This window comes from Rhinolophus ferrumequinum, chromosome 26, assembly GCF_004115265.2.
Source record: "Rhinolophus ferrumequinum isolate MPI-CBG mRhiFer1 chromosome 26, mRhiFer1_v1.p, whole genome shotgun sequence".
NCBI classification, from domain to species: domain Eukaryota; kingdom Metazoa; phylum Chordata; class Mammalia; order Chiroptera; family Rhinolophidae; genus Rhinolophus; species Rhinolophus ferrumequinum.
The window spans coordinates 10996892-11019052 of record NC_046309.1 but is presented as its reverse complement, the minus strand read 5'-3'; the positions used below and the strand labels follow the sequence as shown (position 1 = coordinate 11019052).

Genomic DNA, 22161 nt, shown 5'->3' with positions numbered 1-22161 from the left:
TTAGTCCTCAACACATCTGATTTCATATAAAGGAGCTATGTTCCTAGAAGTCTGAAAATGAAAATGACTTAGATATCTGAAGATCGGTAGTGAGCAATCTTGAAAATTATTAAGTCTTACTTGTAGCTATCGGAACCCTGAGAAAGAGAGAGACACACATGCAATTGAAGGATGTTTAAATGAAAAAAACCGACACCTACACTCCAATCCAGAGTTGCTCTGGGCTCCTTCGCTGGACCATTTGCCACAGGAAGGCTGAGGGGGTGTGCTGGAGCCAGGTGCTGCAGGCCTGTCCGGGAGATTGCTTTCCTGCAGCAAGAAGAAAAAACACAAAGAAAAACCAACATCAGAAGGTAATACTGAGCTGAAAATTTCCCATGGGATAGAAATGATGCCTGAATTAGTCCTCCGCATATGTGAGCCTTCACAAATGTACTGGAATATATCTCTCTAAAGTGCATGGTAAAGGTATGGGGTGGCAGGTTTCAAAGACAGGGAGATTAAGGGGGCCACTTTGGGGCAATATTGCTTCAGGACCAGAAATTAAAATGTAAGCCCCTGTTTAGGGTAGAGGGCACAATGCAGGTCTCTTTGTTTACAGAAAGAGCCCTAGGGCCGGGGGCGGGAGGGAGAGTGTCATAATACTTTAACAATTTTAAAGCTGCCGGAGAGTAACAGCAAGAAAAGCAGGCTCATGAGGTCTTCTACTGAAATTTCTCTATTTCCCACCATAGTGCTCTCCAAACTGGTCACAGCTCCAAGTTTACTCTTGTTCCTCTCAAGAATATCCTCCTTTACCCTTGCAGAGGCCTTCAACAGATATCTTGAGGTTCTAAATAGGAGAATACTGATTTGCATTTGTCAGGAAATCATAAACGCTGAAAGACCAATATCTTACCAACACCCATGGCAAGAAAAATGCAGAACACAATCGGTTGGATTTTAAGTTTGATGAGCGAAACACAACAGAATTCAGGTGAGAAAGGAAGGAATGAATCAGAAGAGGTTGACAAAGTCGGCCCTGACCTTGGTCTGCAAAGATAAGAAATAAGAGGAACTGCTTTAGCAAGCAAATATGACTATTGTTGAGCAAAGGGAAGGAAGGGGGATATGAAGAAAGTGCAGAGAATAAGCACAGCAAGATAATGGAAGAAAGCAGGGACCACCCAGGGAGACCTTCTGGTATCGTCATGAATAAGAGAAGCTCAGTTTATGAACAGCTCCACCAAAAATGTCAGACAAGGGTCTTGAGCTTAAACATGAGTGCCAACTGGTAAATTAATTAAGAGGCTCCCTAGAAAGGACAGAAGCGTTTCCTCTACAGAAGAGTCCACGCGTGCTCTGAGAATGACCTGAACTGCAATCCGGTGGGTCTGGTGACGCTGCAGCTCTCAGTCCTGAATGTTCTGAGGGTGAGGCCCAGGAATCTGTATTTACACATGTTCCCCAGGGGCTTTCTTCTGTAAGCTAAAGTTTTCAAACTTCTCTGTGGGAGTGTGAAAGGACTTCACTCTAAAATGGAACCGTAGGATAGGAAATGGACACTCTCACGCATGTGCCCTCGGAAGAGCGAACTTGAACTCAGAGACTGATTTCCAGTAAATGGCTGATTTACAGAAAACTGAAACTCATCCCTTGATCAATGAACATCCGCCAAGAGTCTCTCCCTGTCTTCCAGCCAATGAACTTGCTGCTTGGACTCTAGCTAGACTCCCCTTTGCTTGTGCTCCTTACCCATAAAAACAGCTCACTACAAACCATCAACAAACTCGCTTGCTACAGCTTGCATGTCCCCAACTGTAATTACTCTACTATTCCTAAATAAACTCAATTTCTGATCATTCAGGCTTGCCTCCATTTACTGCTTAGGTTGGCAGGGCAGGTGGGAAAGCACTTCCTTACCCAGGCCCACAAGAGGGAGCCCTGCAGGAACTTCCTTAAACACTTTATGCTGACGAGCCCCCTACAGCGTGTCTCATGGGACGTGAACATTGCTATAAGAATCTGCCACCTCTGCCACTGGACCCACAGACACACGAGGTCTCCAGGGAAGCCCAGACCCTCAGACTCCTTCACCCATCTCGCTATACAGAGAGACAGGGCACAGACAGCAGGATGGTTCAAAGAAAGGCAGTGATGGCCAGTTATATGGTAAATCCCATCAACTGAGCCAATGAAGGAAAAGGGGGGTGGGGGAGTAAGAGCAGAATCTAAAAGCTTTGTTGGACTCTAGGACACAGATGATCTCTCTTTACTCTTCACTGAGCTCTGCGAACTCCCCCCAAACGTGAAATGTATAAAGTTGAGTGAGATGAACGGCAGCCCCACACCCAGAAGGAAGGATGGGCAGAATCCAGGAAAGCATCCAGGATGGGGCAGCCATTAATCAATGACCAAGTATGTCTGAGAACTCAGCAAGTGTCCAGTGCCCCCCTACACACACAGCCTTTTTAACTCTCTAATATTCCTACACAGAAGTCCCAGACACAGTGGCTAGGTTTTCCATAGTCGGAAGTGATCATATCAGGCTTGCGGGTAGCCTACTTTCAGAAGCTCCCACTGGGCAGCTGGAGACGTATTTGCTTTCTCTAAGCCCCCAAAGAGTCATCCTGAGTATGTAGGCCTTTAATGAAGACAGTCGGAGGACACTGTATTCTCTTGCCACACTTTCACCAGGGCAAATAATTAACAACATCAATTTTGGCCCCTCACCCCAAAGTAGATTCCATTTCCTTGAGTAATAAGGCAAGAACACTGGAGGATTCTTACATGGCGATCTTCCAACCTCCAAATGTTTTCCTCCACCTGAGCTTAAGGATCTTCTTGAGCATTTTTCATTAGGACTTTTTTCTGGCTTGGAAGGGCCCTGTATGGTGATTCTGAGTCACAGTTTTCATCACAAGAAAATTAGATCTCTGTGGAGTCCGAATCTACAGCCTCCTTCACAGTCACCACAACCTACTGTCACAGTAGAAACCACAGGACAAATACGCTTAACTCATGAGGCGCTGTAAACTCTGACCACCAAGGAAGGGCCCATTGCTCAAATAATCAAGTTAGATGCAAGGAATGGCTTGTGTCTCTAGGAGAGGAACATGGCTACAGGATAAGAGACATGGAAACAATCAACCCTGGCCACGCTCTGCGATGAAAGTACAGTCAAATCACAATCTTTCCCACCCTGTGAATACAAACGATTAAGTAAGGGCCTTTGTTGACTGTTCCTCATTGTGGATGCAACTTTAAAGTTGGTTTTTCTGTAACATGAATAAAAGAAAATTGTATATCTGCTACACAAATAAACATTAATTAGGAGAAAAATAAGTAAGAAACATCAAAGTGCCTGCCAATCTGTAACTGTAAATGGGCCTCACAAAAGGACATTACATAAGCAAGAGAATAGGAAAATATATATATAGGTGCTACAGGGGGTGGGAGATAACTTCTGATTACAGCTTTCCATTCTTCTAAATAACTATGGGAGAAAATGCTTTTTTTCCCCAATAATTCACATAGGTAGACACATTTTCTTCCAAAATAAGAAGGCAACTTCAGTATTTCTCAGACCTTAAATAAAATTAGTATGTTGTTTTTCTATTTGAATTTGTCTTGGTTGACAAGATGACATTTAAGAGTCCAGTAGAATGTAGTGTGTGTTAGGGCAGGGTTTTAAGTTGCAATTTGCTCCAATAAAAAAAATCAATGGGGTTTCAACTTCTCATTCGTTCCTCCTGTTCAGAATTCTCTCAAATCCACAGTCAGTAAAACAGTGAAATGCCAATGATTCTTTCTATTAATTTTACAACACTTTGTCAGGGATGACTATAATGGCAAAAGAATCTTCGAAATGGAAAATTGAATTATTAACTGTGAAACAGATGTGAAGAAAAAAATATTCTATAATACAATTTCAAGTGCACAAAATCACAATTGATGCCAATTACCTGCCATGGAAAACCTCTAACTTACTTGAAGTGTAAAAGCCATCGTACATTTTAAATAGCATTCTATTATTTCCTTCACTTCATTCAATAAGACTATAAACTCCTAAAGGACAGGGCTCAATTCATCTACTAATCTTATTACCTTCTAGCCCAGGGTAGAGTCAGCATATATTTAATAAACGCTTTCTGAGTTAATGAATGAATCTGACCAAGAAGCTAAGCCAAACAGCTTGCTGATTAGATCAAGGACTGAGAAATCTGATCAGGATGATATGAATTATATCTCAGGCCTTGCATTTCAGTGAGATTCTTTCCAGAGAGGACCAGCAAACCTTCAAAGCAACTCTTTAAAGATAAAGGCAAACAGAGGTAGAACTTAAGAAGCCTAAGACATCAAAACGGCTTTGTGTTCAACATTAAAACGGAAGCCTATTGCCACAACATTTGTACGGAGCCTGAAACAGATAATGTTAATATTTTAACAATGTATTTATTGAAAGAAATAAAGAAGAGTGTGGAGCACATACTCTTCTTCATAAGGGGAATATTTAAAACTTTATGGGAAAACATGTAAATAAGTGATTATTTAGCCAAGATATCCTCTAATTACTTTTTTTGCAAATTTCAGTTCACTCTGGTTCTACTCTTCTTCCAGGTTTCTATGGCTGCCATATTCAATCCATCCCCATCTGGCCAACTCCCCCTCCCCCCTCAGAGTGCTTGTACCTGTGAGAACAGAATGAGGGGCCCACCTGCTGAGAGGAGAGGCACCAGAGAATCAGGAGGTCCCCTTGGCCAGGACATCTCCTAAAACAACCCACTGACACATTAGAGACTGGTGCACTCATCTTGTTCTAGAAAAGGAACCAGCTGTCTAAGAAGTTGTTCTGTATCTTGGTTTAGTTCGCCAAGTGCCTCAAGAGAGGTCTTAATCACTGTGTGCGTGCGCTGGTGTGTTGCCCGCCACCCTCCCCCATACCACATTGGCACTAACTTGGCTTATATTCAAAGCAGCCCACAATGCTTCCTGGTTGCTCTAAACAAGCTTTCTGCAATGTTAAGGGTAGTGCACACAGTTAAAACATTGTCCCAAGGCCCATACAAATTCCAAATATCCCACCAGAGATTCATGTATGGAACAAACCTATATAATTATTTGAGCCTAAATCATAACCCATATTACATATGAACTCAGAGTATTTTTTATGATTTTAATGTACATATATGGAAATTTTCAAGAATGTAATTACGATCTATTTTATACCAAGCATTTGTAAGACACATGAATGAATAAAAAAGATATAAAAAATTAAAAACAGAACTACCTATGACTCAGTAATTCCACTCCTGGGTATTTACCCCAAGAAATCCAAAATGCTAACTGGAAAAGATATATGTACCCCTATGTCTACTGCAGTGCTATTCACAATAGCCAAGATATGGAAACAACAGAAATGCCCATCAATAGACGAGTGGATAAAGAAATTGTGGTACATATATATAATGGAGTCTTACTCTGCCATAAAAAAGAATGAAATCTTACCATTTGCAACAACATGGATGGACCTAGAGGGGATTATGCCAAGTGAAATAAGTCAGCCTGAGAAAGACAAATACATATGGTCTCACTTATAAGTGGAATCTAAAGAACAGAATAAACAAACAAAACAGAAATAGACTCACAGCTACAGAGAAAAAAACTGATGGTTATTAGATGGGGATGGTGGTGGGGGGCTGGATAAAAAAGCTGAAGGGATTAAGAAGTACAAATTGGTAGTTACAAAATAGTCATGGGGATGTACAGTAAGGGGAATAAAGTCAATAATATTGTAAAAACTATGTATAGTGTCAAATGGGTACTAGACTTATCGGGGGGATCACTTCATAAATTATATAAATGTCTAACCGCTACACTGCATACCTGAAACTAACATAAAATAATATTGAATATCAACTATAATTTTAAAAAACAGGGGGTATAAAGTACAGCATAGAGAATATAGTCAACAATATTGTAATAAGTATACACAGTGTCAGATGAATAATAGATTTACTGGGGTTACCACTTTGTGAGATATATAACTGTCTAATCACTATGTTGTTTTGTACCCCTGAAACTAATAATAATTAAAAAAAAGAGAGAGAAAAATCTCTGCCTTTGTGAAGCTTCCATTCAAGAAGGAAATACATTTTGCCAGGCACTGAATAATTTTACATGATTTATAAATTTCTCACAATAATGAGATTGGTACTTTTATTATCCCCTATTTTGTAATAAAACTAAAAAGATGGCACAGAATGATTAAGCCCCGTGTCCAGGATCACACAGATAGGAAGAAATCCAAGTGAAATTTGAGTCCAGGCCTCTAACTCCAGACTGCATTTACTTTAACCGTTACATAACACCACAAGTTTATGAAATACTAATCGCACAAACACACATAGCAAAAGAGACATCCTCTTGCTATACTAATGTTCTAACTGCCTCAATTATACAGGTCCTGCCTCCACAAGTGTGTAAGTTTCTCCTGGAGAGAGGCCAGTTTGGGAGTCATTGGAAGGTACAGGTTAAAAACCCACCCTACCATACCAAGCACTAGCTAAGAGAGATCACGTTTCCTGACCTCTCTTAGCCTCAGTTTCTTTTTATGTAAAATAAGAACAATATTACTCAACTCACAGTTGCTGACACAATTTTTTAATGTGTGCAAGAGTCTTTGCACACAGTACGCACAATAAAGCATCACTGGTATTATTATTCTCTTACCCATATCAGCAGCCCCCGCAGCAGCTAGCCAAAGCTGGGTATATGGTAAATCTCTGACTAAATATGTGCTTTTTATTTGATTGCTCTCAAATATTCCAAGTTCCCTAGATACTTCTGTTCAATCAATAAACATTTAACAAGCTTCCATTATGTGTCAGGCAGTTCACAGGGTTCATTCAAACAGAAGAGGCTTCTTCCAGTCATGGTAAATAATTCCACGGTTGCCAAATGAATCATTCTGCTCCCCTGACTGGCCTACCTGCCTAATGTCAAATTAAAAAGCACCACACTCCCAACTCAGATTAATTGACCGACATATTTAAAAAAACAAAACTGCAATCCAAATGCCATCGGAAATATTTATTTAATTATATTCACGTCAAAGAACGCAACGCTAAAAACGGCTTCTTTTTTTCTCTTTCTTTTTTTGGTTTGTTTGTTTCATCTGTAAATCAGCTAAACACCCGTGAACGCTTGGAAACTCATCGGTTAGGCAGGATTTGTTTCCCCAGCCTCATTCATCATAACACATTCCCCAAGCCAAGCTGCCCTGGGCCTGGTGTGGGAATGCGGCAATCAACCTCACTTTAAAACCAGGTGAGATGTCGTAACCGGGATTCTAGCCGGAGTTAACGGCCTTCTTCTCTTGAGGCATCAGGTAAGGGAAAAAGTAATCCTACTGTTAGGGTGGAATTGTACCGCCCCCATCAAAATTCATAGGTTCAAGTCCTAAGCCCCAGTTCCTCAGACGTGACCTTATTTGGAGACAGGGTGTTTACAGAGGGAATCAAGGTAAAATGAGGTCATTAGGGTGGGCCCCTAATCCAACATGACCGGCGTCCTTATAAAAAGAGGGGAGGTTTGGACAGAGATACCCACGCAGGGAGAACGTAATGTGAAGATGGAGGCAGAGTGAAGGGTGCTGTGTCTACAAGCCAAGGGCCACCACAGATGGTCAGCAAACCACCGGCAGCCAGGGGCGCAGCCTGCAGCAGATTCACCCCGACAGCCTCAGAAGGAACCAACCTGCGAGCACTTGATCTCAGACTGCCAGCCTCCAGAACCCTGAGACAACATATTTCTGTTGTTTAAGCCATTCGGTATGTGGTACGTTGTTACGGAAATCCTAGAAAAGACACACACTTCAAAACTGGATCCAAAGTTTGGATTTAGTATGATAAGAGTTTGGCTACCTTCACAACGTTGACTTCTCTTTTCCGAATGCTCCCCTGAAATTTTGGGTACCTTCCTATCATAATGCTCCCCTTCGGAAACTAATAATACACAGGAACATATTCCTATGAAAATCCACTGTTGAAAACAGCATTCTCATACAAATAACGAGCCTCTGACAAAGTTTGATTTAACTCATCCATGAGGTAACCAGCATGGAAGACAAATGCAAAGCAAAATGCATATAAGAAACTGAGATTGAAAATAGTCAGGAAAGAAATGCCTAAAAAGACTGCGAAAAGAGATGTAAAACCTTAATCCCTGTGGCATTAACTTTTCTTTTTGTCTATAAAATCATAACACATCAGCTTCTCACAAGTTAACTTCTAACCTGATGGGGACAGAAATGGTCAGCACTTCTATCCGCTTTGGGTTATCAATCAAATATACAGAAACAACACAATTGCAGTGTTATACAGAGTATCAGGTAAGAGTGAATTACTAAGGAACAATGTTTTCCTTCTGTTGGAGCAGGCTCATTAGAACATGCTCTAGTAAAATAACATTAACAAAAATCAAACAATAACCATTTTTCCATGATCAGTACTCATGGTTCCAACCATTAATTAAGATTCCATGTGTAGTTTTATAGATGACTGGAATATTCTGGAAAGTCTCATAAAATAAATTGTCTGCCTCTCTAAACAATAACAATAAAAATTTGGGGGGCACCTGGTATGCATTGGGTATTCTCTTAACCATTTTCTCTTAGGTTGGAAACAGACTCTGAGACAGAAATTTTCAGGTTGACTAGAGTTTGTGGGAGTGAGAGGAGTAGGGTTGACAATGTGAGACGCTGAATGACATGCAAATGCAACAGAAGCCTCAGTTGATCTCACAGGAAGTCCTGGAGCAGGAACGGCCCTTGAGAATTGTTCCAATTCCAGGCACAGACAAGACTTTGAACTTCCACATCATCCCGTCTCTGGGGACAGGCAGCCCTTTGGAAGTACATCCCCAGGCAAGAGATGCTCTTACACCAGGGGCAATGCCTGGGAGAGGGCGGAACTGTAGACCATGGGCAGCCAGTGCTTCTGGGAGCTGGTAAAACGAGCACCTTGCTTCTGAGAAGGCAGCAAATGACAGCATCCACTCTACACCTCTAATACTCATGACAAACATATAAAACAGGTAGTTTTATTATGCCCATTTTACGGATGTAACAACTGACATTGAAAAGTGTAAGTAACTTATGTAAGCCGTACAGCTAATAAGTAATAAGGCCAAGATGGGAGCCCAGATGTCTGGCTCCGGAGGTTATACCACTCTGCATTCCCTCTGAAAGGGAGAGAGAAATAAGAGAAGGAAAGACGGAGAAGGGAGAGGGAGGAGAGGATCCAAAGATGGCCCAAGACCGGGGCGTGCAATGTCCTGAAGTGACCAACAAAACACCCCAGTGAAGGGGTAGCTGAAGGACATTTTAAGAACACAGTCTAATGTTAATTGGCAGTTGTTGTATTGCTGTGATGGAAATGCCTCTTTTGTCCTCTCCTCCCTATTTGCTACCTGTACTTAAATCTTCAGGGAAGTCTAGTCCCTTAAAGGCAGCGGGGTTTTTTGAACGTGAAACTGAAGAAGGGGCTGGTTTTTACAACTAGGTCAATGAACACAGAATAGACTTTGCCTACTGGGATGCAGAGATAATCTGAAATTGAACAAATTTAGAAAAAGCATGAGCCTGAGAACAGAAATAACCTTAAGAACATAAGCCCTCTGGACATTCATAGAAATTTTAGCGGAAAGGACTTAACATTTCCATAGGGTTGTTCCCAGTAAAACTATCAACAGGAAAAGTATCTCTTTAGCGCCCCCCAATACCCATTTCCATGCTAGGACACTGTGCCGCCCCCTCCCCTCCGATTTCCAATCACCTTGGCAGCTATGCTGTCTCAGCCCCAGTCTTGCTCAGCTAATGGTGTCCCTGATTAGATAACCCAAGGCAATTTTGTCAACTGAACACAGTTTATGATATGTCCCTCGTGAAGGAATCTGTATCCTCAAAAGGGACTCAAAAGGCAAAAACCTGCATGACCCAAAGGAATGGAGTCAAATGACATTCAAAGTAGTTCAGATGATTTTCCTACACTACAATCCAGATATTGTAAATATAGAGCAGGCTGGGGGGAAGTTGGGATTAGAGGCAGAGACCTACCTACCTACTCTGAGGTCAGCCCGAGGCATAATAACCCAGGAACACACCTATATATTGTATCAGTGAGGAAAGGGTCCTGGCAAAAAAAAGAATTTCCCCCTAGATGGTTCAGAGGAAGAGACTTTAGTAAAAGAACTACTTAAAAGAAGGGTTAGCAAACAAAGCACTGCCCAATCTCAAGTCTTACAATAAAGCTAAGGAAACCAAGAGCATGTGGTATCTAAGAGAAGTCAAGGGTTGTCAGCTGAGCTGAGTGCTAGGTAGAGAGCAACGCGCCTTACTGAAGGCCAAATAGCTAGTTGGTGGCAGTGCCAGGACTAGAAATCCCGTCTCTTCACCTCGGTTTGTCTGCATTATCATTGTACGACGTGGCCCATCCCATCTGGTCTGGCCTGCCAGTGTACATGTTCTTTTTATTTTCCCTACCTTCCTAGCAACTAATTCATCTCTATGTAGATTTGCATACCTCATGGGTCCTGCAGGCCTACTTGCAAAAGAAGAAATTAAGATTAAAAACTTTCAACAAGCCAGAAAGAGGAAAAAAAAAATATGTCCTCCATCTGATAAAGGGTATGTATGAAAAATCTGTAACATCATACGTGATGGTGAAAGACTGAACACTTTCCCCTAAGATCGAAACAAAGAATGTCTGCTTTCATCACTTCTATTCAGCATTGTCCTGGAAGTCCTAGCCAGGGTACTACGAAGTGGTGGGGGCGGGGAAGTAAAGAAAAGACTAAGGCATACAGATTGGGAAGGAAAAAATAACACTGATTTTATTTGAGATGGCATGATTGTGTACAATCCCAAGTAATCCTACAAACATCTACCAGAATTAATAAGTGAGTTTGCAGTCATAATGTATAGAAGCCATACACAAAAGTCAACTGTAGTTCTATATATAAGCAACAATAAACTGAAAATTAAAATATTTAAATATATATGGTGATGGAAGGAGAACTGACTCCAGGTGATGAACACACAATGGGATTTATAGATGATGTGATACAGAATTGTACACCTGCAATCTATGTAATTTTACTAACAATTGTCACCCCAATAAATTAAAAAACATATACATTTAAATACCCATTAACGACATTCCAAAACATGAACTATTAAGCGATAAATCTTATAAAACATGTACATGTCCTTACACTGAAAACTATAAAACATTACTGAGAGAAATTAAAGAAGTTGTAAATTAATAAAGATATCATATCTGTATATTGAAAGACTCAATACTGTTAAGATGTCAAATCTTCCCAAAGTGATACATAGATTCAACACAATCCCTGTGAAAATCCAGCTGACTTTAAAATTTATATAGAAATAAAAAAAGACATAAAATAGTCAAATAATCTTGAAAAAGAAGAAAAAGTGGGAAGACTTTCACTACCCAGTTTCAAGACTGACTATCAAGACAAATAAATCAAGATCATGTAGGAGAGAAGAATTAATAAACAGATCAATGGAAAAGAACAGAGATTCCAGAAACAGACCCCCACGCTTGGCTTCAAAACAGGCACTGAAACAAATCAATGGAAACATGAATTTAACAAATGATGCTGGGGAAAAACTGGTTATTCGTGTTGTAAATAATCTTGACCCTGGTCACATACTGTATACAAATAAAGCTTCAATGGGGATCACAGATATAAACCTAGAAACCTAAAACTATAAAGCTTCTAGAAGAAAACATAAAAAAATTACCTTTATGACTTCGGAGTAGACAATGATATTTTGTTAGATAGGATTTAGAAAGTTCTAACCATAAAGAAAACGATAGACTGGACTTCATCAGAATTAAAAACTTCCACTTACCAAACAAAGTGGAAGATACTTCCACCCACTGCCATTCTCATTCCTGTGCCAGTCGTGGAAACGGCAGAGTCAGAACCTCTGAAAAGCTGCTCTTTCGTAAGAGCAATGAGAATACTGGCAAAAATTGTCAAAGCCATACTTTTCAGAACTCTGGAAACTCCCAGTTGATTGGATGAGGTTGGCAGCAGCACTGGCCTTGGCTGGACAGGCTGGGCTCACTCACTGTCTTGACTGGTGGTAGCTTCAGTAGACGTCACTGACCCGGAGCTCACCCCCAGAGCGCCCTCAGCATGGCCCACTTGACCCAGATTGGGTCCTATCCTCCAGCAGAGCCCAGATGGCAACAGCCTCATGCTGCAGTCTTCTAATGGAAGGGTTGTTGTTTGTTTACCTCCAATTAACCCAAAATCGTGATACTAACAAGAGTCTTCTTCTCCCACAAAAAAAAAAATTCAACTACCTGGGCCTAAGAGCATGGGTGGGATCAAGCTTCCAAAATTTTAGGGAACCAAGAACTTGAGGGAACCATAACGTGTTCACCATTTCTGCCTGTCAGTCCCCCACCAAGACATCTCTTCACTATTTATTTCTAGTACTGGATGGTCAGGCCACCGAGTCCATTAGCTAAGCATATGCCATAATGGGAGTTGAAATGTCTGTGGTACCTTCTTGCAGACACCGATGAGTTGTTTAATTTTCACTTTGAGTCCTTTTGGCTTATTCCTAGCGGCAGCTACAGAATAAGGGAAGCAAATAAACTTTCTTTACTAACATAGTCCTCCAAACACAGCAACATTTTCCCTTCCATCCTCTCTTCATGTAGATTTACAGGAGTGAAGGTAAAGGCTTTCATGGAGTCCTTTTCTGGTCTCAGCCCTCCCAGACAGCTGTCTGGCCTTAACCACTGGTAGCTCTCTAAACACAGAATACTTAGTATGTTTACAGTATCCAGCTTTGGACTTGGCTGTAATTCCAAGATAACAGGAAAAACTCTATTCCATAAGAGTTTTTAAGGAAAGAGAAGGCAGTATATTTAGAAAAGAAAAAAAAAATGAGTTTCAGAACCAGACTTTTAGGCATTCAGTATTTTTATTCAGTGCCTACTGTGTACTACATACACACAAAATCTCTCTCAATAACAAACAGTATTTTACTGAGATTCCAGTGTCTTGTTCAGACACTGGATTCCTCTTTTTTGGAAATGCCTTCTGAACCTGCAGCCATTCTTTAGAACATTCTGGAGGCTGACCATTCTCATCCTTTGAGGACAGGTTTTATTTTATCCAAACAGCAACAGGCTATTTGAAACCAAGTTTGATAGACAAGATGGGTGACTTAGCTCTGTGATCAGTAAGGGAGAGATGGTGCATTTTATAAAACAGTCTCTCAAAGAAATTCCAAAGAATAATCGACTTCCAGGGTTACCAGAGTAATCAAATCTAAGCTTCTTCACAACTCAGGAACTAGTTCTACCAAGAATCTTGAAAAATGGCCAGTCAGCTTCAGCTTGGAATTTCCAAGTAAGATGAAACTAGACAAATACCCTAGAGCACGGGTGGGGATAAGGATTGATACTTACCCATTCATCTAATTGCCACATTTTCTAAATGTGTAATCTTTTGTTACGTTTCACTGGTACATACGGGACCATTGTTTCAGCTTCTAGATATCAAATTCCGATTTCTATCATCAGCGCATTAGCTCTGTGTCTCAGGGGAGAATAAGTTCAAATCGATAAGTTGATAAGCATTCACGTATGAGTCACCTAAGTCATGGATGAAAGTTACAACTCACCCCCCCCCCAAAAAAAAAAAAAAAGGAAACGAAAGTTTCAACCAGGCGCACAACTGCATTGAGTTAATTGCATTAACTAAGTGAAGAATTCCTGCTCAAATAGAAACCTGCCTCCATCTTGGAATTAATCATATCCATAGGGGCCAATCTTGACCATAGGGAAACCGTGAAAAACTAGCAGATGCATTGCTGAAATCTAGACACAGTTGTCTGCAGAATTTCCCAAGTCTATCACTACAGTAATCATATCCAATAAATGAAACGAGGCTAATTGTATAGATTTCTTTTAAGGAACTCATGCTCGCTCATTGTGATTTTCCTTACTACGTCTACATAAAACATCTATTTAAGGACTCAGTGGAATTTTATAGAGATTGCCACTAAACTTATTAAGCTGTAAGTTCACCTGCCCAGTTTTGACAATGGGAATATTTTCCTTTTATCAATATTCCAGGAACTCTACCATTTTCAATATTTCTCAGACATCATTGGTCCACGGCCCCCTAATCAAATGTGTGAGATCTCTCACTCTCTGTGATATAATGTATTTGAACGTGGAAAACTTCCCTCTTCAAACAAAGTAGATTATTTTAAAACAGTTCTTTCTGATCTTGGAATCTTTCCTATTTTCTCAATATTTATACCTCTCTTCCCGTTTTAAGAGTGTTCTTCTAAATGCAATGATCTGAAGCAATATTGGGCAAAAATTCATGCCCACTATAAATCTAAAATATTAAAATTGTTTTCCTTAGAATTTAGGATTCTTTTAAGGGTCCTAAAATGTTAAAAACACCTAATACATATTTAGTTTAAAAATATATATTTTAAACAATGCACACTGTCTTAAGGAAATTTTCATCTTAAAAAATGTGAGTAACCATAATTGTTGCTTTTGAGGTTTTCTTGTACTGTTTTTGCACTGACTTTTAGACATTTACCTTAGATAGGAAACAGTGACATATTCAGCATAGAAGTGGACCCAGGGAAGTGGAAAGGGCAACAGAACCAAGGGGTGGGGAGAGGGAAAGACGGCATGGATTGCCAAAATTTCATGTTAGATCTTGGTTCATCAAATTGGACATGCAAAATAGGAGGCAGCCAGCATCCCACCACTACCACACAAACTAGTCCTGGACGAAATCCTTCTTCTGTGTTACCCTTTATTTCAATTCACCCTGTAGGGACCGAATATGTGTGTCCCCCACCAGATGCATACGCTGCAGCTCTAACTCCCAATGTGGTGGTATTTGGACGTGGGGCCTTAGTGAGATAATCAGGTTTAGATGAGGTCAAGAGGATGGGGCTTCCATGACGGCATTAGTGTCCTTATAAAAAGAGGAAGAATGTGAGCTTGCTCCCTCGCCCTTTTTTTCTCCCTCTCCCTCTCTCTGTCCCCATGTATGGACACAGGGACATGGTGAGAAAATCATCTGCAAAATGATTTTTTTTTATTTGGAAGAGATTTTGATTGATTTGGAAGAGAACCAAATCAATGAGCACCTTCACCTTGGACTTCTCAATCTCCAGAACTGTGAGAAATAAATTCCTGTTGTTTAAGCCACCTCATCGATGGTACCTTTTTTTTTTTTTTAAATGCAGTCCAAGCGAAGACACACCCTAACCATAGCAATAAGACATCTTATTGAAATTAAACGTCATCTATAAAATTACTCTTCTGCTTAGACACAAAGTAACTCCTTATTCTTTCCAACATTAAATCTATATCCTTAACCTGAACTTTGAGGTGCTCATCCCACTGCATCCCCACCTCCATTCATGCAAGAGTCTATCTACCTCATTAACCCATAGATGTGGTCTTTCTCTAGCTCAAGTAAATTGCTCATTTCCGTGCCTTCACAAATACGAATTCTTTAGCCCAAGAATTAGTATTGGCCCTACCCTGACCTTCTAGCTGTTCATCTTGTTTTCCTCCTTCCTTATCAGAAAACAAAAATTAAAATAACCACCATAAAAACTACTAACCATGAGCCTTTTCTCTGATTTCCCATAATACATTCACCCCTGCTCCCGTCCCTACCTTGTTTCTTGGTAGAAAGCAGAAAAGCTTACATCAGTGGTGTGGTTTTAAGATTCTGATTTCAATGGTGTGGGTAGGACCCAGGCCTTGATATTTGGAAAACCTCTCTGGGGAAGTGGAAGGTGAAGTCAGGATGAAAGCCACTGTGAGATTGATGCTCCTTGGTCCAGCTGTGCAGTCGTCGGCCAAGCTTGGGACACATTCTCTTAATTAGGCGTCAATCACAGATCTACCAACTTTGAAGCTCTGAGGCCAAGGCATTAAACAGTCCTCGCCATTAAATGTTAGACTGAGAAACTCGGGCCAAAAGTGTGTCACTCTGATGAGAGAGAAGGCTGGAAGATTACGAGACACACTGCCCGCTTTCCCTCCCATTTTGAAAGTCCCTTCAAGTCCAGAAACACCATCCTTTCAGCATCATTCAAAGCATCACTTGAGTATTATATGGTGCCCTAGACGGTCGTTATTAAATCCCCTGCATCACGTAGGGTGGTGCTGTGGTATACTCAGGACCTGCCCACCAGGATAAGCCAGTGTGGGCACACGCAACAGTGCCCTGTCTCGTGGAAAATAACAGGAGCATGCAAAGCTACGAGGAAACACGTGTTCCTCAGCAATGTTTTGTGCTCCTTGAAGAATCACCATGATAAAACCCCCAACTTACTATACTAGTGGTTTGGCTAGTCTTCAGGGAGCACAGAAAAAGGAGTGACTTCTGCCTACAAGACGGGAGGGAGTAAAGAAGGCATCACCAAGGAGTAGAGAAGGCTTACCATTTGAGCTCAGCGAGAGAAGAATTTAACTAGATGAAGAAAAAGGTTCAAAGCTTGCTATAAAAAGGGGAAAGCATAGCCAAGGCCCAGAGCTGTGACAGTGAATGTCTTGGGCTGGTACCAAGAGTCATCATGATGGCTCACATGTACGGAATATGATAGAAAGAAACAAAGCATGAAGCTGGATGTCTGAGGACAGAAAGATGAAGCCTTAAACGGCCTACTATGGAGGTCACAGACAATGAGAATCACAAAAGCTCTTATATACATGAGTCCACTACCATCTGGTCTCTGCCAAATCTTTCTTATTCACAACCTTAATAGAAACACAATAGAACATTCACTATTCTAGTTCTCTGGGAATCATAAGACATTCTTACAACTGTCATAATTTTTTAGCATCGTCAGACAATCTGAACATTCATGAAAAGATAGATTGTCAGACTAAAAACTGCAAGAAAGGCCACTAATTGACTGTTAAATTTCCTAAGAAAAGCCTGCAGACTATTCGAGCTTGTGATCAATCCCCACAGGTATCCCCAACCGCTATCACATTCAGTTGCTATAACAACCTGCCACTCACTCCTACTTTACACCAGCAACCCGAAGGCAGCTGGATCCAGAAGAGGTTAACTCAAACATAAAGCAAAATACGCCAGTGGAGGAAAACTCAGCAAGCAGGTAATCAAAAATGAAATCACTATTCCCTTAATGATCTTTAAAAGCAAATGATAATGTAGAGCCTTGAACACATGCAGCATCTGTTGAAAGACTGAAAGGTACACCAAGAGGGAGCATCTTATCACTGACCAAGAAAGCATCTCTCCTTAAGTCCCAAACTTCATCTCTACCCCTTCCATCACTACAAAGAGCTCTGTGTGCAAATTCCCAAAGGTCAAGGTAGACGTAGGTTTCTCTCCTCAAATTTAAACATTTCTCAGCACCATTACTGACCTATTCCTTTGCCTCTCCCTCTGTGGGGAAAAAATGCAAAACTTTATCTACTGGCTTAAGCAAAATTTCCCGCTAATGTTGTTTCGAGTCCATTTCTACCTGCCTCTTGCCGAATGTTATATCAAACATCTTTTTGCTCACTGCTAACTTTACTCTCTCCTTCCAGACTGGCTCTTATCTTTTCTTATGGAACTTGTCCTAGTTCACTTGTACTATAAGGTCAGTTCACACTCCTGATCTTTCTTATTATAAAATACTTGGAGACAGAGACTGTGTCTTATTTGGGGCCACGAAGTGAACAGCAAATAGTAGGGGGCCAATATTTGTTAAGGTGATTGGAACTACATGAAGTGATTTTGCGCTGTACACAGAAAAATTCCAAAAGTGTTGCTTTCCTCCATTTGGTGGCTTAGAGCCTGTGGGAAGTGGGAGGCATTATTATTTAGTCCGGGGAAGAAATGGCTCAGATGTGTTTTTATTGGTTTTCAAGAAGGAAAAGGGAAGAAAGACTAATTTTTTTCTTTTTCTTTCTGTAACTTAGAAGAAAGCAGAACTTGATTTAGAATGAGTCGTTGGCATTTTGGCTGCAGGGAACAGTTCTCAGGAAAATGAAAAAGTGAAATAAAAATCAAAGAATAGAAAAGCACATTTTAAATGACATCATCATTTTCTAAGATGCTTTGGAGCTTCTGAAAGGTTTAAAGATATTTCTATTTGCTCATTTATACTCTAGTGCAGTTACCAGACAGTAACAGTTGTGTGTGTGTGTGTGTGTGTGTGTGTGTGTACACACTCATATAAAAATATCTCTTAATTTTTATTTTAATCCTTTATGTAGATATTTGGAAGTGGTAAGTGAAATTCCCATGAAAATTAATGAAAAGAGGAATATTCTGTAGGGTGGGAATGAGGCATAAAGGAGGGAAAGATGCAATTCTAACAAGGGAACGTGATGACCAAGGGGTTCACACTTGACCTTCTCAGGAAGACTTGTCACGTGGTCTGCTGCCCGATGGCCATTCCTGGTTGAAGAACAGCTCAACACATACTTATCGCCCTGTTTCCACATACACTGCCTCAGATGGCTTAAACATCCCCTTCGCATCCTTGCTGCAAATTACACAATCCTCCTGTTGGAAGGAGACCTCGTGAGCCCTGTTCGTTCCCACCCGAAGAGGAGTGCCCCTTGGAGGCTGCCGTCTCAGGATGTGCTCAGAGTGCGGTCCCGTCTGGAACGAGGAGCCGTGACTCACCCCCATGGGCCCGCCCCCTCAAAGTGTCTCCAGTGAATTAAAACCAGAACCAATTGGACCGGCAGGATGGGTCCTCGCCTCGTGGGGATAACCGCAGTAAGCAACTAAGCATCTGCTTTCTGTCAGACAATATATGAGCTTTGTGTTTTAAAGCAAACACGAGGCAGTATTATTATAGAGCAGCTTTATAGATGAGTAGAGGAAGCCCAGGGAGGTTATGTAACTCATCCAAAATAGCAAGTTAATAAAGAATGGAGCTGGGATCAGAACCCAAAGGGTAGCCCCTCGGGGAAGAGATGTCCACCCTGACAGGAACTGCAGTGTGTCTTGGCAGGCAAGGCTGAGAAGGGAATGAAGGCCAGTGACGAAGAGGCATTATAACTGAAAATGGAAGGGGGAACGCGAAGCGCTCTCTCTCACTCAGGACCAGTCTGTGGGTCTCAAAGGCATTCTCTGCAGGACTCACAAGGCTCCAGCCACCACGGCTCAGCTATAGTGTCACGGCCTCAGAGGAACATGAGACTCACTGAAGGAGGCTGCAGCCTGACGGGTATGGAGGGCAACCCAGGATGCCCCGAGAAGACTGCAGCAAACATGGGCAAAGGCACAGTTCTCCCAGCCCTGAGGAAGGCAGGACAAGAGAGCCCCCTATGGGAAGCAAAAGTGACCCTAGAGAGCCCAGAGCTGGACTATGCCATGCCATCTGACATTCACAAAAACTGTCCTGTTGGAGGGACTTGTGGCAAATGTGATCGCAATGAAAAAGGACCCGATTTTTCAACAGGATGGACTTCTGTATGAAACACACAAGGGACATGGTCTTCCACTCCGTCAGTACGTTGGTCAGCAAAAGGTTCCTGGTCTCGAAACAGGATTCTCTAATGTCTTGGACAACTAGATGTTCTGCATCCATTTGCTATCCTAGTCCTGCCTGTAAGAGATGCCCCTGAAATTTAAATGGGGCCTAAAACCTGAATCCACACAAAACGTGTCCTCAAAGGGACCTAACTATTGCTTGCAGCCCACCTGGGATTCTCGGCAGTGAAACCCTGTCAAGTGGAAAGGTGTACGCTGTCAGATCCCTTGAGGGACCTACAGCCATCCTGGGTGACGTGGGGACATGGCTGATTCTCCCATCAGGGACCTTCTCTACAGCAGAGGTCTCTCAGCAGCCTCGTGGGCCAAGAGTGTTACACTTGTCTCAACTTTCTCAGGACTCTCTCTTAAAACCAGGCGATTTTCTTGGTGAACCCTGCTGTAGTTGATCAACAGATCACAGAGTTTGCGCAGAGGTCTCCATTTTCCCCTTGAACACAAATCTATCATTTTCTAAGCCAAATTCAACAAGGTTTTCCAGGGCAGCCATGCCCCTCCATAGGCCCCCAAGCAGAACGGTTCTGTAGAAAGAGTGGGCAAATGAGGCATTCGATAGGATTCGTTTGAGGCTCGTTGGGAAGGCATTACCTCTTAGCACCAGGTCCCAGTACACTGACAGTATAATATTAATATATTTACTTTCACTTTATATTTATATCTGTATTATACCTACAGTCGTTTGAGGTACTGGTTTCCTACAGATAGGAAAGGAATGAGGAGAAAAAGTATTCTCCAACTGGCATCTGCCTTTAATTTGTCATTCCTTTTACTGAAGACGTACTTTTAATGTTGTCCGATATCCATATAACGTAATAGTGAACTTTATTATTCTAACCATAAACTTGTCCAATGCCAAGGCCGCCTAGAACCCAGGCAAGTTCTGAGAAAAAAAGCTACCAATCTGGTCCTAAAGCATTTTTGTGGCTGCACAGGTAAGTGAGAGCTGGTGAAGCCTGCCCCTTCCCAGAAGACCACAATTACTTACAGAATAAGAATGTCAAGAAGTCCAGAACGGCTAAGTCGATCTAATATTCTGGTCCTGAGTGACATTATTCTTCTCGCTTATGCTGTGCATTCATTTTCCAGAAGGTTCTCACATGCCAGGTGAACAGAGGAAATCATCAAAGCTATACTATCAGTTGTAACATCTACCACAAGACGCTGAACTCTCCCACTTTTTAAGGAACTAATATTATCTTCAGACTGGAAACGTAATCTAAAATTCATCAATCTTAAGATTTTTCACACATAAAAGAAACCCCAAGTCCTTAGGGTAATTTGCAAAGTGGAATGTTTGGGAAAATTATTAGATATTTAAAGTTTCTATGATGGTATTTCTATATCCAGGCGTTTACATTCAATTCTTAATCCTGCATGTATATATTAACCTCTAATGTTAATTAATTATACTCACGTTATTACAAGCATTTTATATTTAAATTTTTTCTTATAATTTGCCTAGCCTACATTTAATAAAAATCACATGTGCTGTCCCTTCCCAACACACAATTTCAAATTTATTACATTCATATTTAATTTTGCCTTGAGATTTATAATTATGGTTTAATTTCTTATTATTTCAAAGGTTTTAAAACAGAAGAGTGGTTATAAACTAGTATCGTCCCATTTGTTTCACCATTTAACTGTCACTGCTTTATCAAGTCTCCATGATTTTTTAAAACTATATTATTTTTAATTGTTAATACATACAGATTAAAAAAAAATTGGCCAGTACAAAAATAGTAAGTTTCCTTACTACAATTAACCTCCAATCCTTTTACAATTTTATGTAAAATATTTACATAAGAAGATTTTACGAATCTTTCCAGAACTACATTATGCATTTACAAGCATATATAGGTGTGTGTACAAATAGATTTTTGTGACATAAATCACAGCATATTATTCATTGTTCTTGGCAATCTTTATCAGTACATAAAGCCTCGCATCCTATGTTTTAACGGCTATATCACCTTTCCTTGTTTGGACAACTGTAATTTAGTAATTAAGTTAATTTACTATAGTTGCACAAAATCGGGGTGCCCCCCACATTGTCTTCAATGTGAACACCCCTGGGGCTGTGCAAGTTCCTGTGCTAACTGCTTCTAATTCATTACAGGACAAGCAGTCCTGCAGCGAACAGCCTTATGAATAAGGCCCTGTGCACATGTACTGGTAACTAGTCTGTCCGTAGAATAAAACCCTAAAAGTGAACTGAGTGATTAATTGGTCTCTCTAAATGACATCCTCTACACCTCCCTCTTCCTGACCCGTTCACTGAGTCTTGTTGATTCTACTTCAAATCTATACTACCTCTCCATCGCCGCCGCCACCAGGTCACCATGACCCCTTTCTGGGAGTATTTCTAGGCCTTCCCACCAGGTCTCCCTGCCTGCCATCTGCCTGCCCTCCAGCCCATCTCTACAGGGCCTCCGGTGACTGTTTAAAAATATAAACCTGTGATCAAAGACCTAAATATAAGACCTGAAACAATAAATTGCATAGAAGAAAGCACAGGTATTAAACTTACACACCTGGGGTTCAGAGAGGGTT

At 41.0% G+C, this 22161-nt stretch overlaps 1 protein-coding gene across 2 annotated transcripts in view; it reads right to left on the bottom strand.

Moving 5' to 3' along the window:
- The window catches only part of DGKI (diacylglycerol kinase iota), a 382485-nt gene that overhangs the window by 260384 nt on the left and 99940 nt on the right, over positions 1 to 22161 (bottom strand). For both annotated transcript variants that reach the window (XM_033099050.1, XM_033099049.1), the window contains exon 2: positions 201 to 309. In XM_033099050.1, coding sequence (XP_032954941.1) covers positions 201 to 309 — 109 coding nt within the window. The remainder of the gene's footprint in view (positions 1 to 200; positions 310 to 22161) is intronic.